Source organism: Styela clava, chromosome 14, assembly GCF_964204865.1.
Source record: "Styela clava chromosome 14, kaStyClav1.hap1.2, whole genome shotgun sequence".
NCBI classification, from domain to species: Eukaryota; Metazoa; Chordata; class Ascidiacea; order Stolidobranchia; family Styelidae; genus Styela; species Styela clava.
The window spans coordinates 2,363,138-2,377,346 of NC_135263.1; the positions used below are offsets into that span (position 1 = coordinate 2,363,138).

The 14,209-nt window shown below is 35.6% G+C and overlaps 2 protein-coding genes across 2 annotated transcripts; both read left to right on the top strand.

The window, feature by feature from the left end:
- Positions 1 to 1,523: 1,523 nt before the first annotated feature.
- LOC120340404 (FIGNL1-interacting regulator of recombination and mitosis-like) lies at positions 1,524 to 4,815 on the top strand. Its single transcript, XM_039408650.2, has one exon. It carries the CDS (start codon positions 2,164 to 2,166, stop codon positions 4,813 to 4,815), a length of 2,652 nt encoding a protein of 883 aa, XP_039264584.2. The 5' UTR covers positions 1,524 to 2,163.
- A 287-nt stretch (positions 4,816 to 5,102) lies between these two features.
- On the top strand, positions 5,103 to 14,059 carry LOC120341511 (putative cysteine--tRNA ligase, mitochondrial). Its single transcript, XM_039410036.2, has 10 exons — positions 5,103 to 5,365; positions 6,406 to 6,542; positions 7,186 to 7,303; positions 7,652 to 7,829; positions 8,308 to 8,399; positions 9,884 to 9,999; positions 10,527 to 10,660; positions 11,625 to 11,759; positions 13,004 to 13,137; positions 13,776 to 14,059. Exons 1-10 carry the CDS (start codon positions 5,111 to 5,113, stop codon positions 14,007 to 14,009), a joined length of 1,533 nt encoding a protein of 510 aa, XP_039265970.2. The 5' UTR covers positions 5,103 to 5,110; the 3' UTR covers positions 14,010 to 14,059.
- Positions 14,060 to 14,209: the final 150 nt, after the last annotated feature.

The window sequence follows — 14,209 nt, forward strand, 5'->3', positions numbered from 1 at the left end:
GCGGTCCACAAGCAAAGGCCACGCAGAATAAATAGAGGTGCATTGGCGAGTGTATTAAAGTACCATATTCAGATATTGCTCACGCTTACCGTGATGCGCCACACCGCCGAACCTATTCAGTTAGCCATGGAAAACTCAATGGACTGGGCATTCAGGCATTGCTAAAAAGGTGATAAATTGTTTAGAAAATCTTCAGAGAAAATTTATGGAATTTGGACAAAAGAGTCTAATGTCATACAACAATCTGATAATAGTAAAACACTGTTAGCTTTATTAGTAGACTATATCCTGATATCACTCACATATATATAAGTATATAAGTTTATTTCGACTCCATAATCAGCAAAACAATAAAATGAATGCTAAAAATAAATAAATAAAAACTGATTATGAAATCAGGAGAGCGAACAAAACCTTAGATAAGGTTTAAAACGTACAGAATGTATATAAGATGGAAGGTTTTGCCAAGAAGATGTGGTACGTGTTCACTCACCTAAAATAATTGAAATATTTCACACACGCTCACACACACACAACCATATAGAAGTTATTAAGTAAAGGGAACATGAAAAATTACATACTGGTAGTTAATAAAAAATAAATAAATAAAAATTACTTGCCACACCATATTAATAAATTTATCATGATTGCCACTGCCAAATTGATCAATTTTATAAATGGGAGTGAACAGTAAAGATAAACTTTTATAAAAAAATATATTGTCAAGCTGATTATAGATGGAGTCAAATGCCAAAATGCCCAACCAAAGTTGCCAGAATTGGGTGCATGAAGAGGTGGGCTAGACCACTTCATTGCCCAAACTAGAGCCTATTACCCGACATTAACTGTAACCGGACGAGAGACCTGTTCCGCCATATGATTAAGCGTTCTTATCGTCATTCCTCTTACATATTTTCCTTTTTAATCGGAACATATATGTAAATCTTATCTTATCCAAAATTATCACGGCCTATTTAAAATTCTTTGTCCAATTACGGTACCGGTATTATCAGAGACAAAAAAGGCTAGACAGAGCTCACTTCATGAAGACACCAAAATTTCATGAAACTGACAGTCTGATTTGGATGCCAAACAAACTAGAATAACCTTCAATTACAGAATTAACCGACTTTTTCGGATTAAATCTCTAAAAATAATAAAAGCCAAGGCGAACAATTTATAAAAACGTGAACGTTTAATTTTGTTTGTTTATGCTTTTACGCATCGGCGATTCTATCGAGTTTTTTCATGCGTGAAAGACTAAAAGGCGCTGTTTTAAGCTTATGATTAAACTTTTAACAAGGCAAAAAATATTTCAACAAAAGTTATTATTTTACATTTATTGTTTTAATTTATAATGTTTCAGAAAATAACATGAAAATATTGAGCTCTCTTGCACACCCCAGTGTTGTCGACAACCTTAAAAGTTGAAATGCCGCGGTTCAATAAATCACTCGATAGTTGCCAGATGCTGCATTGCTTTCAAGTTAGGATGGGATTGGGTTTGGATTTACATATTTATCCCGGGGAAAAGCAAAGCCGAATAAGGCGGCTTAATCGTATGGCGAACTACGGCCTCGTTTCCAGTCCATGTCTGCATGTTGGGTATGGGATTAGTCAGCCAGTTATTTGCTTTCGGAAGCATCAAATTTTCTTCGCTCAGCATTACTGCTTTATTTGGCTGCTTACCACTTTGTTCACTTTACTTGCTAGGCCCAAAAATACATACTGTACCGGTATGGCGGTATACAGGCATATGAAAATACCAAATCTGCAAATGCAGAAATGCTACACTAACTGTCTAATATCAGAATACAAACAGCCTGGCGTTATAATTTATAATACAGTAACTAACACATGTGCGTATTGTCGAATGGAAGAAAAAGATTTTTACAAACTTACAGCACTGGTTATAAACCCTCTCTAGGTTTTGCCCTTTTTTACCCAACTGTTTGTATTGCATTGTAACTATTTTTTTTATTAATACTGTAATAACATTTTTTTTTTAATGCTAGACTTGAAAAGGACCTAATAATTTCATATCAATGTTGGGCATATTCTGTCATTAGTTTTGCATGGTACCCTTGAAAACAATTTCAGCTAATCTAGGTATTTGTGTATTGCTGTATTGTCTGGTTGAAATCTTAGAATCGGATAATAAAAATGGAAAAATTTAACAACAGAGATTGTATTTTGGATGAAGTTTTGAAATCAAGTAATATCATGTCAGAGGAATTTATTCAACAAATAATTTTGAACAGTAATGAAGAGAAGGATTTAAAATCCCTTTTCCCTCGGCTGTCATCGGAATTTGAAAATGTACTTTCGAGACTGCCTGGCGGAGAAATAAAAACATCAGATCTTACTATAGAATCAATTTCAAAAAAATTAGAAGATGCATTAAAAATTATACAGTGTATTAACAATATTATTAATCAGTTGATTTCGATAATCTCAAATAAATCATCTGCAACTGAGTTGAAAGACATACCATCCCTTCCTGATAGTACTATCCATGTTTTGTCCAAATCATACAAGCATTGCAAAACTAGTGAAAAAGTGTACGGAAATTTCTTTAAAAACGTCAGCAAAACTCTTGGTGTGTTGTTTCAAAATACATACACATTACAGAAAAGTTTTGGCTTTGTTTTGAGCAAAATCGAGTTTGTTACGAATGATGAGTATTTTGAAGAAACTCAAATATCTGCCATCAAGATTTCCTCAGGATTACTCGAAATTTGTCAAGTCATAAGTGGAATGGATAATATGTTACTCGGGGCAACGTGGAAACTATTACTCAGCTTTCTATCCGAATTCAAAAAAGTTTTGCCGAATAAATTAACTATAGAACCATATATCGCATTGCTGTGTGATAATGTTCATGATTGTATGAAATATACAAGCGAGTTATCTATAAGAAGTGCCCACCTACTTTCATCTGGTGATCTACCCACACAAAAAGCATTTTCTCGGTCTTGCAAGTTCTCAATGTTCTTTCTGTCGTCATTAGCAACGATTATCAAACAGTATGGTAGTTCTATATGTGGGGACGATTTTGAAACTTTCATGAAATTCATTGACAATATAGTGAATGACCTTGATTTGACCTTGACAAGAAACAAAGATTTCAGTAATTTGGAGAAACAATACATTTCAGATGCAATAATAGAGATTGAAAATATTCTTCGTATACTGCTCTCTGAAGATGTTTACATTCAGTTTTTCAAAAGTTTAAAGTTGGATGCTTGTTCACTTTCTTTATTGTTGGGAATGGCTAAGATATCAGTTATGAATATAAAAGAAATAAACACACAGTGGTTCGTCACAGATGATTCCTCTTTAGAAAATAGTTGTCCAATTATTCATCTAATCAAGCAGATACTGGAGAAATGTGAAATTGAAAATTCCACGTCTACATTTTCATTGACTGATTTTAAATGTTCAAGCAGTCGCCACGACAGTGTTAAAATTTTATTGTTCTCGCTAATATCCTGCCTACCTCCGGACGTATATCCATCAGTGGAACTGATTCTAGTTGAAAATATGTTTTCGAATTTCCCACAAAGAAGTATTTTTGCAATGGATTTATTAGTCTCAATTTGTAGATCATCGTCAAAATTGTGTGAACATTATTTCGCTTTGTTTTTGCAATTGATTGAGTCTACTAATGGATTATCCTTCAAGATTCCCATACCTGTTATGGTAACATTAAAATTTCTTCAAAGGATTGCCCCTCTCTTATCAAATGAAGTCATAAAGACGTTTAATTCTGAAGATATACATGCGATGAATGTTATAACCCCTTACAGAGAAATTTTGAAGCCGAATTTCCAGTTTATATTCATCAGCGTTTGCAAAGAATTTAATCATGAAGTAAATTCGTGGATAGAAGGGTCACATCGATTATTAGAACTTTCTAAATTGTTAAAAAATTTTGACAAAATACTTGAATGGATTTTTTTGGTTCAAAATAGGAGCCGTGATCAGCCTGAGAAAAGGAAAGAAATTTCACAAGGGGAACAGATACTGGCAACAGCAATTTTGAAATTGGTAAAATGCATTGAATTTGAACCATACTCGGAGAAGTTTATTGTTGTAACAAAATTTTTATCACTGATTCTGCATATACTGAATTCACTAACTTTTTCAAAATTTGAAGCATATGATATAACATGGATGTTGTATTATTTTTCAAGCCTTTTGAAAAACGAAAAATTACTTGTGAATAGTAAAATAATTATAGCACAGTCATTACAGAAGTTTGAATTAAAATCCAATTCTACAGATGTTGAGAACGAATTTTTAAATATGTTTGTACATCTAATTACCGATGAAAATTGGAGGGTGAAACACCAAGCTCTTAGTTCGTTCGAATTTTTAACACGGACTTCAAGTGGGACGTTTTTATTGGAAAAATGTGTGAACCTTCCTACTATAGTGACGAATTACGAGTCGCATTTACGTTTTCAAATTTTGGATGAAAATCACTTGACTGAAACAAAAATGAGTCAAAGAAAACTTGAAGCATTTAATTTTGATAAATGTTACCAACGTTGGATTAAAAAGCAAGAAGAAAAAAGGAAACTCTCTCTTCCAATGAAGCATTCTATGGATACCAAGAAAAACACACATGATAACACCCAAGTTCTCCATGTATTAAAAGAACTGAATAAAACTTTGATTTCAGTTGACACTTTCCTAAAAAAAGAAGGACATGTTGAATTCATACTATCAGATGAGCAAGTTTTAAAAGAGTTTTCAAATTCTCAATTATTATTTAGTAATATTTGTGATAAGTTGAAATATCCTTCATAAAATTATATGTCCACAAAGTTCCTTTATAATTTCAATTTTGTTATTAAGTCAGTTCTCAATATATCTTAACCAGGTTTGTTGTTTTTTAATCAGTAATTGTTTTTAAATATTTTTACTTCATTTAGTACCTGTGCAAGGGCCAAAACAATATATGGTATCGATGAATTCCCTTTGCAATTTTAAAAAATTTCAAGACTTCATTGACACCCTATACTGCTAATTTAATAAATGTTGATGTATATAGTTAAACTTTATTTTTAAATTTTTGATAAAATCGTTATTTTTTTGTAGAAATATGCTAAGTAAAATTTGTAGTACTAGAGCTTTACTAAAACTCATAAAGGTGCCAAAGTCTGCTTTACTATGTAGAGGTTCTGTTAATAGTGATGTTACATCGAAATTATGCGGAATTTCGTGCAGATTTATTTCTGTTTCATCCACGAAATGGGCCAATCAAATTCATGAAAAAGTTGATCAAATTGAAAATGAGCTTGTGCATAGAGAACCGTGGCAATGGAAAAAGCCAGAAGGCCATGATACCGGAGTAAAGGTAAGATAGCTGAAATTATTTTTTCGTATGATTCATTAATTCACTCTTTGCTTTGGATGAGGTTCTGAAAAAGCAGCATTTCCTTGATAAGTAGCTACCATACTTTTAGAACAGCTGGAGTCTTTCCAGATTAAGGGGCCTACGCCCCTCACCCACCCTTTGTAATGTGGAAAAAACATTTACCTGTATAGTACTGTCATATATTACACATCTGGGTGAGGTGACGGGCATGAGGTGTGCCCGAAATTTTGATCTGCAATGCTAATATAGTTAGGTCTAAGCGAAATATTTCATTCCGAAAACGAGTTCACTCCCACACTCTAATTCAGTTATTTGTCATTCCCATGTATGCACCACATAGGTTAGAATTCCAGCAAATATCATTGTGTAATGCAAATTGGGTTACAATGCACTAGCACGCAACTTATTTGTCAACTCCATACTCGCTCGAAAATATTTGTCAACTTTGAATTTTTGCCCTTCAAAATCGAAAAAAGTGCTATTTTGCAGTCCCTGAAAAAAAGTTCGACAGTCAATTCATCATTTATTTGTCACTATTTGTTGGAGACTTGAATCATCAGTAAAACCCAACTCAGTGAACTTGTCATAAGGCTTTGATGACCCACAACTTGACCCCATTACTAGTTTTTGAGGGCCCAATTTAATGTGATAGCTGATGAACATGTGAGTCAGACCTGAGACCTTCATAAGTTTGGGCAGTACGGTTATCAAAATAAATGCAATGTGAATTAGTCTTCTTCTTCTTCTAGTGTTGTGGCATGTTCATGCCGTAGATCAAATCATAGTCTCCATAAGTGATCTCCATAAGCTTCGGTCCATTGCCTTATTTATTATTATATATTAGTTATTAGTCACTTTTCAAAAATGAGTTCTGGTTCTCCTTTCACACCAAAATGAGTACTGAGTTCTCCTCTCACACTAAAATGCCATTTATACTTCATTTTATTTGTACAATGCGTATTTTTAACGTGGTGAAACAACTAACTACCCACTTAATGACTTCTTTACTTTACTTTTAGATTATAAACAGTTACAGATGCTTGTGGCAAAATAAAATGCCAGCAAGCATACCGTTAATTGTCAAAGACCCGAACTACGTCACTTGGTATGCATGTGGACCAACTGTATATAACAGCTGCCATATTGGACATGCATGGTAAGTTATACCCTCTTTTTGTTATATTTTTGTTTCTTATGCGATCCTTATTCATGCCTTTTGCTCTGAACATGGTTCTATTCAAGCAGCCACTAATATCTATGATAGAATCACTACACACAGGATTTGCACCAGATATGTGTAATTTGTGGTGCCAGCATAGTTACCTCTAAGACGTAATGTGAATCTTAATTGATGAGTAGCATGACAACTCCTAATAATTTGGCACCCCTGAAGTATGTGTGTGTACTAGCATGTAGGTAACTGATTCTTTAGCATACTCTACATCAAGTTGTGTAAATGGACTGAAACCTATAGGCAGGAGGTATATTCACTTGGCAAACACAAACAGTCCCCAAACCTGAATAGAACTGAAAAATCGGAATAAAATTATTACCTAAATTCAATCTGGTACACACACTACGGGAGTACCCCTAATTGTTGCGGTGCGCCTCATCTGTTCAGTCTGTCTCACCAGTCATTGTATAGTTGTGTTAACTTGTAGATGTTTGTTTCTGATCACTGTTTAAGTTGAATTGTGATTGTTTAATTTTTTATTGACTAAGGACCATTTCATCATGTGTTTCATGTTTATACACATTTTTATTACTTGTATTTGTTTCTATTTTTTTGTTTGTTGAAGGACTTATCTCCAGTTTGACTTGATTCGAAGAATTCTGACAGAATATTTTGGTTTGAACATCTGCTTGGTCATGGGAATTACCAACATGGATAACAAGATCATTAATAAAGCAATGCTGGTGAGAACAAGGGTTGTGAGGTCTAGGAAAATTTACAATCGTCTTCCCAATTCTTCTCAAGACTTGCGATAAAAACATATCAAATCCTGATTCCACAGCCCTCGTAAAATCACACTTTATTTCCATTTTTGTTGTTACAGTAGGCGCATCATGCTAAGCATTTAGAATGAGCTTGACATGGCACCACTGAGTGCCCTGCGAGGGTTCGCATGTTAATATCCCAGGGGGGATAATTATGAGCTAGACTCCTTGCAATCGGACCCACATAAACTGATGACTGGAAGAGACACCCCATGGTTTGCTATGGAGACAATTTTTAAACTAATTCCGAAATTTTATATTCCACAGTATGACCAAGGATTTATGGAAGTCGCCGACAATTTCGAACAAGAGTTTAAAGAAGATATGACTGCTTTAAATGTTCTTCCACCTACTTCTTATATCAGAGTTACTGACGTTATTCCACAGATAATAAGTTTTATTCAAAGTGTAATCGATAACGATCAAGCATATGTGACTGAAAGAGGTGGGTACTTAAGATTAGTTTTCAAATTCAAGCCTGTTCTGTAGAATTTGAGTCGGAGTTTGTACTTAAGTTTAGTTCGTTGGTTGCGACTGTGCGGTCGGAGTTAAAGATGTTTACACTGGAGCAGTGGTTCTCAACCTTTTTTTCAAGCGACCCAATTTTTTTTTTCAAATAAATTTTGTAAAATCCGCAATCCAAGGACATGGTCTAATACTAAACAACATTCAATTACTATTGAGCAACACTTCAATGCCAAATGTAAAATAAACAATAATTATACTAGAAAGTTACTTTTAGGTTTTTGTTAAAAAAACAAGCCCATGAAAATTCGAAGGCGAGCCAGTTTTGGGTCGAGACCCATAGGTTGAAAAACACTGCAGGGTAATTAGATGTGCAATTACAAGCGAGATCCTAACACATAGACCGTGCACCGACAGCCGAGCCTCTGCAAACTTCATATAAATTTCCTTTTGTTCAGGCAACGTCTACTTTTCCTACAACTCATCTCATCAATCTATTGCGAAACTAAGATTTGAATTCTTTGAGCCAGACTCTTCAGTTGGTGAAAAGGTCTTGTAAGAACTTGATTTGGTATTTATTGAGAGAACTACGGTATAAAGACTCCTCTTCCCTTGAAATTGTCTAAAGACAGAAAGGGACACTGATAATGTTTGTGATTTTTACAGGGCCTTTTTCGTTATAATTGCTGATTATTTCCGTCTGCATGAAGTGAATATTTAGGTTGTTTACATCTTTATGGCAGTGGGTATTTATGTCTAATTCCACGAGGATGCCTATTATTATTAGCTAAAACATTTGACTTTTTTTTTCCACTATATTTTTATATTAGATATAACTTGACCAAACATAGAATAGCAATTTTAACACAGTCCCTACCCTACAGTGGATTCCTTTTTAAAGTGATGTGTCGTGTAAAATACACCCATTCATTGGCAGCATGCTGTATAGTTGTCTATATCAGGGGTGCACAACTCAAATGAAGACACGAGCCAAATTTTTCAAAATAATCTTGTCGCGTGCCACGCACAATTGTTGGTATGACCTTTCCCCGATCTTTGACCGCCGAAAAATTCTTCCTATACTTTACCATTGCAAAATTTTCGGTGTTTATTTTAAGAGTGGTTATGCAAGTTGGTGTCTGTAAAATGGAATATTTGTTTCAAGCCATCATTCTGATTCATATCATTCAACAATCTGTTTTTTAAAAGTACTGGTAAAGAATTTTAGCCTAGTTTATCACAGCTATATCTACACTAATTTTTGATTACTGCAATTAAATTAAAACTCCTCTAAGAAGACAGAGTGATCATTAAATTATCTGATTTATATTTAAATTCCCGAAACACAACTGAAATTTAAGGAATAGAATTCGAAAACGAGGTGATGTTTACGACACTCCTGAAAAGCGATGTTACGTTACTTTTTGCATCTTGCTGATTGGCCAATGTCACAAAGTAAACAAGGAAGTCGATGCTCGGGGAAACAAGCTTTGTAAATGAAATGTTAAACACACTTCAAATATCAATAATAATACATAATAAGGAATATCTGGTGCTCCCGAGGTATGCGAACCAAGATGGCGGACATCGGAACGTAACATGGGTAACAGGTTAGGGTTAGGCGATAATTTTTTTCCAATTTTCCTTATTTTAGTCCTATTATCAGTTCGAAGACTAGCCAAGAGCCTCCCGTAGTATTTATACCTAAAATTATGGCCTAACCCTAACCTAGTACACATATTACATTCCGATGTCCGCCATCTTGGTTCGCATACTTCGGGAGCCCCGAATATCTATTTATTGAAATAATTTAAAAACTGCTGATTTTGATATAAACGTGGTGATATTTTAATGCATATCATAAATAATTTTTTTTTACAAAACCGTTTGCGTGCCACGTTTGAGTGTATGGCATGCCAAATTTGGCACGCGTGCCCTGTGTTGTTCACCCCTGGTCTATATATATATATTATATACAGTGAATCATACACTTCATTATATTCCTAACCCAGAGATTGCAATTTCTCTTTGCAGAGGTTTCCCAAAGATATTGCTTTATGGAAGACTCCAGGACCTGGAGAGCCATACTGGGACTCACCATGGGGTAAAGGAAGACCTGGATGGCATATTGAATGCTCTGTGATGGCCAGGTAAGAAGATGTTTAGATAGCACATGATTTCTATTGGGTGAAGCTTCAAAGGCCTTGGTTTTCATGATTCTTGATGGTCTAAAAAGCGTTTCCGAAGAATTACCATGTTTGATACAGTAAAAATTTCAAAATGGGGGGTTTCGACCCGCAAAAATAGTTACTCCTCACCAGTGTTCCCTCTAAGGTGTGCGCGTGCACACAGCTTTCAGAGGCTGCGCACACGCATAGATTTACTGCGCACAGACATATTTCGATGTAATGTAAAAATGTGCTCAGTTGGCAGGTTGAGAAAGTTTGTTGTTGGCCCACCCATTACCCGGTTAGAACGCCGAAATTTCTTCATTGGTTTTTGCACAAATATTAGTCATTTTCAAAAAAGTGCGCACACACCAAAATTTCTACGCACACACACTACAAAAAATTAGAGGGAGCATTGCTCCTCACTCATTAGAAATTGGTGGCTGCTTGTACAGTGCCTAGAGTAAAATGTCGTGCTATATAGGAAACTCTTTAAATCTTTATTTCAGCATGTGTTTTGGTTCGAATGTCGATTTCCACTCCGGAGCAAACGATTTAAAATTTCCTCATCATGAATACGAGGTTGCTCAGTGCGATTCATTCCATGGATGCCACCAATGGATCAATTACTTCTTGCATAGTGGTGAGTGGTGTGTTGCAGGGCTAGGGAGTCTTGGAAATAATTTCACTTAATGTCAAAGTTGGAGCCATTCAAAAAACGACTGGAAAAACTCTTTTCAAATGTGTTTTGGAACGGTTGCAATAGCTTAGCAGTTGAATTGTTAGTCTTGACATTGCAAGTTTTATGCATGGGGTTGAAATTTTCCATGCCCACCCATGGTGTAATGATACTTGGTGTCGCAGACTTATGATGACCATCTCTGGTCAATTGCAATGAAATACGTTACTGTAACGCATAATTACTTTTTCCTATTTCGCATTTGTCTTGTGATTTCTTGCACGATGAAATAAACTTATTGTTTATTGTCTATTGTCCTGCAATAATATTAGTCCCTTGCATATCGTTAGACATGTCGGCTTGGCGCATCGTGGTAAGCGTACGCTTGCCACAGCACCACTGATAACCCTGCGTGGGTTCGCAGGTTCGAATCCCATGCGGGTATAGTTATGTGTGGGAGGATTAACTCCTCGCTGCCTCAGTGTAGTCCACGTAACCACTAGTCTTTTACAGCTTCCACCACTATCAAGTCCATGCTTCTGTAAGCAAATAACTGGCTAACTAATCCCATACCCGACATAGACTCTGGTAACCGAATAAACTACTGTGATTCACCATTTGATTGAGACCGCTTATCGTCTTAACTCTCTGGATAAATATGATTCCTATCCTATATCAAGGGCTACTTCTACATGTCCTTGTCTAACGCGTAAAGCATGTAAGAGCAAAATAACTTCTTTATGCTCCGAGAGGATTGAACAAAGAGAATCTGCCATATTGTATAATGAAGACAAAATTAAATAATCATCATTTAAAATAAAAAATATAAAAATTTCCCTCCCCAATTCTGTCCTCAAAATCTTGCCTATTTATTCCCATTTTTCATCCATTATAAATTCCTCGTTCATTGAATTCTCAACTACTACAGGTCACATGCAGATAAAAGGAGGAATAAAGATGTCAAAGTCTCTCGGGAACACAATAACGATACGAGATTATTTGAATGAGTTTGAAGATCCAGACACGTTAAGAATGTTGGCCTGCAACACTATTTGGCATAAGAGTGAGTATTAGATCTCCACTCTAGGAGACTTTTATTCTTAGTCATTCTGTCTGTCTGTCTGTTTGGTTGTGGCGTCTAAATAGACAGGACAAAAGCGTTGTCTATTTGTATTTCACAGTCGTTAGAAAAGAGAGCGAAAGCAGACAAAAATCTTACTGTATTCCTAGCACTCATACAATGTGTTCCCAGTCACCCATACAAGTATTGACCAAACCAATACTAACCAATTTTCTCGTGATTTTTCGACATTTCATAGTCAACTACCGTAAGTCGAATATTAAGATTTCTTTCATCTTGATAGTCCTTGAACTGGCGAAGTCTTAGAAATGCTGGTGAACATGTTCAAATTATTAGCTGCCCTTATTTTCAGTTGTTTGTCCGTGTGTTTAGTTGTAGCGTCTAAACAGCTGGGCCGATTTGATTGAAATTTCTCACGTAGGTTATGTTGTTGACTTGTTGTTATAAACACTAAAAGCATGGATTGATGTTTTGTTACCATGGCAGCAGTGAAAAAACAGGCTGATTTTTTTGCCATTTTCTAGTCGACTGAGTTGAATATTGAGATTCCGAAAATGCTCTCCTTTAGACTGAAACACGCTTTCAAACAAATTGCTTGGCATAAGAGTGAGTATTGGAACTTCGCTCTAAGAGACTTTTATTCTCAGTCATTCTGTATGTCTGTCTGTTTAGCTGTAGCATCTAAAATGGTGGGTTGTTGAAAATTTTCTCATAATTTTTCGACATTTTGTAGTCAACGAAGTTGAATATTGAGATAGTCCATGAACTGGGGAAGTCTTAGGAACGCTAGTGAACATAGCGCAACTCTAGCATCCAAACATCTGAGCTAATTTGATTGAAATTTCCCTGTTGGGTTATGTTGTCCTTGTCACCCTAGTAATCATCAAAATTCTGGATTGATTTTTCCATTGACTTTTTCTAGCTTGCTATCAATAGTCCGTTTACCAGATGAACCAAACTAGATAGATGAAAATGCGCGCTTATATGACTTGGTTGACTTTGACAGCTAAGTAAGTCTGTAGAGTGATTCCTTAAGATATCGCAGTGGCTATGTTTATCTGGCTTTGTTCAAATCAAAAAGGCGCGAGCGAGTGTCATATTACGTCATTATACAAAAAAAATTTGGGGACCCCCCCATAATTTTGTGCTGGCTATGCTTTTGCCCATGTGACTTCTATATTCACCCACTGTCAAGCTTGAGTTTAAAGATTAAATTTTATTTTAAGATTTCAAATACACTGAAGGCATTACAGAATCAGCCGTCAATCATATCAAACTATTTTCTCAATTTTTATCGAAATACAAACGCGTAATCAGAGGAACAGAGAATTTAATTGTTGATAATGCGAAGGTTCTAGAGGTGAGTGAACAAAAACTCTTCGGAAATTAATAAAAAAATGCACGCCATGCACCAGATGAGTACTCACAGGGAGTTGAGTTGCTGGTCAGGCCCTCCTTTTGAAATGTAAAACAAAAAAGCATTTTTCTGTGTCATAAATAGCAATTTTTTCGAGGCTGAAACGCTTTTATAAATCTTCGACATTTTCCGGCCACAAATTTCAGATCACCACCCCCTTAGATAATTCCTGACTACGTCCCTTGTCGTTGAGCGTCATCTGGTTAGAAGCCCTCAAACTCAGGGTTGTGAGTCTGATATTTCCGTAACTGACTTGTTCCAAAATAAATGGACACATAGTATGTATACCAGGTAAGGGTTAGGCCATAATTTCAGGTACAAATAATATGGGAGTCACTTGGCTGGTCCCCCCATACTCGTCATAGAACTAAAATAAGGAAAATTGGAATACAATTATGGTCTAACCCTAACCTGGTATACATACTATGTGCCCATTTTTTGTGGAACAAGTCGGTTACGCAAATATCAGTTTGCTTTTTTTTAAGCATTTTGTACTTCGTCTTGGCGTCATTTCTCTCACGTTGTGTAAGTACGTTAATCCTATTTCGTTATCATCTTAACTTAAATTTTTTTTATTTTAGGCAGTCGCAAGATGTGAAGCAAATATGAAAGAGCATTTTGCCGATAACATGTCGATAAGAAAAGCGATAACAGAATTAAAAAATCTAATCATTGAAGTCAAGAAGTCTGCCGCACAAGACGATACGAATGAGCAAATTGGCAATTTCTGCGATGTGTCTGCGATCATGAAGCTTACTAATTTATTTGATAAAACTTTTTCAAATTTGGGATTTACTTTTCATAAAAAATTATAACTATTTCGTATGAGTTGGTATTGAGAAAGAAAGACGACAAGACGGCTTTATCACGTTGCGAGCCCTTGTTTTTTTTTCAGGCTAATATTGCAGATAAACAACCCCAGTCTTTTCTAGTATGGTTATAGTGCGTTCAATACTCCCGTAGTATGTGGACCAAGATGGCAGACACCGGAGCGTAGTATGTGTACCAGGTTAGG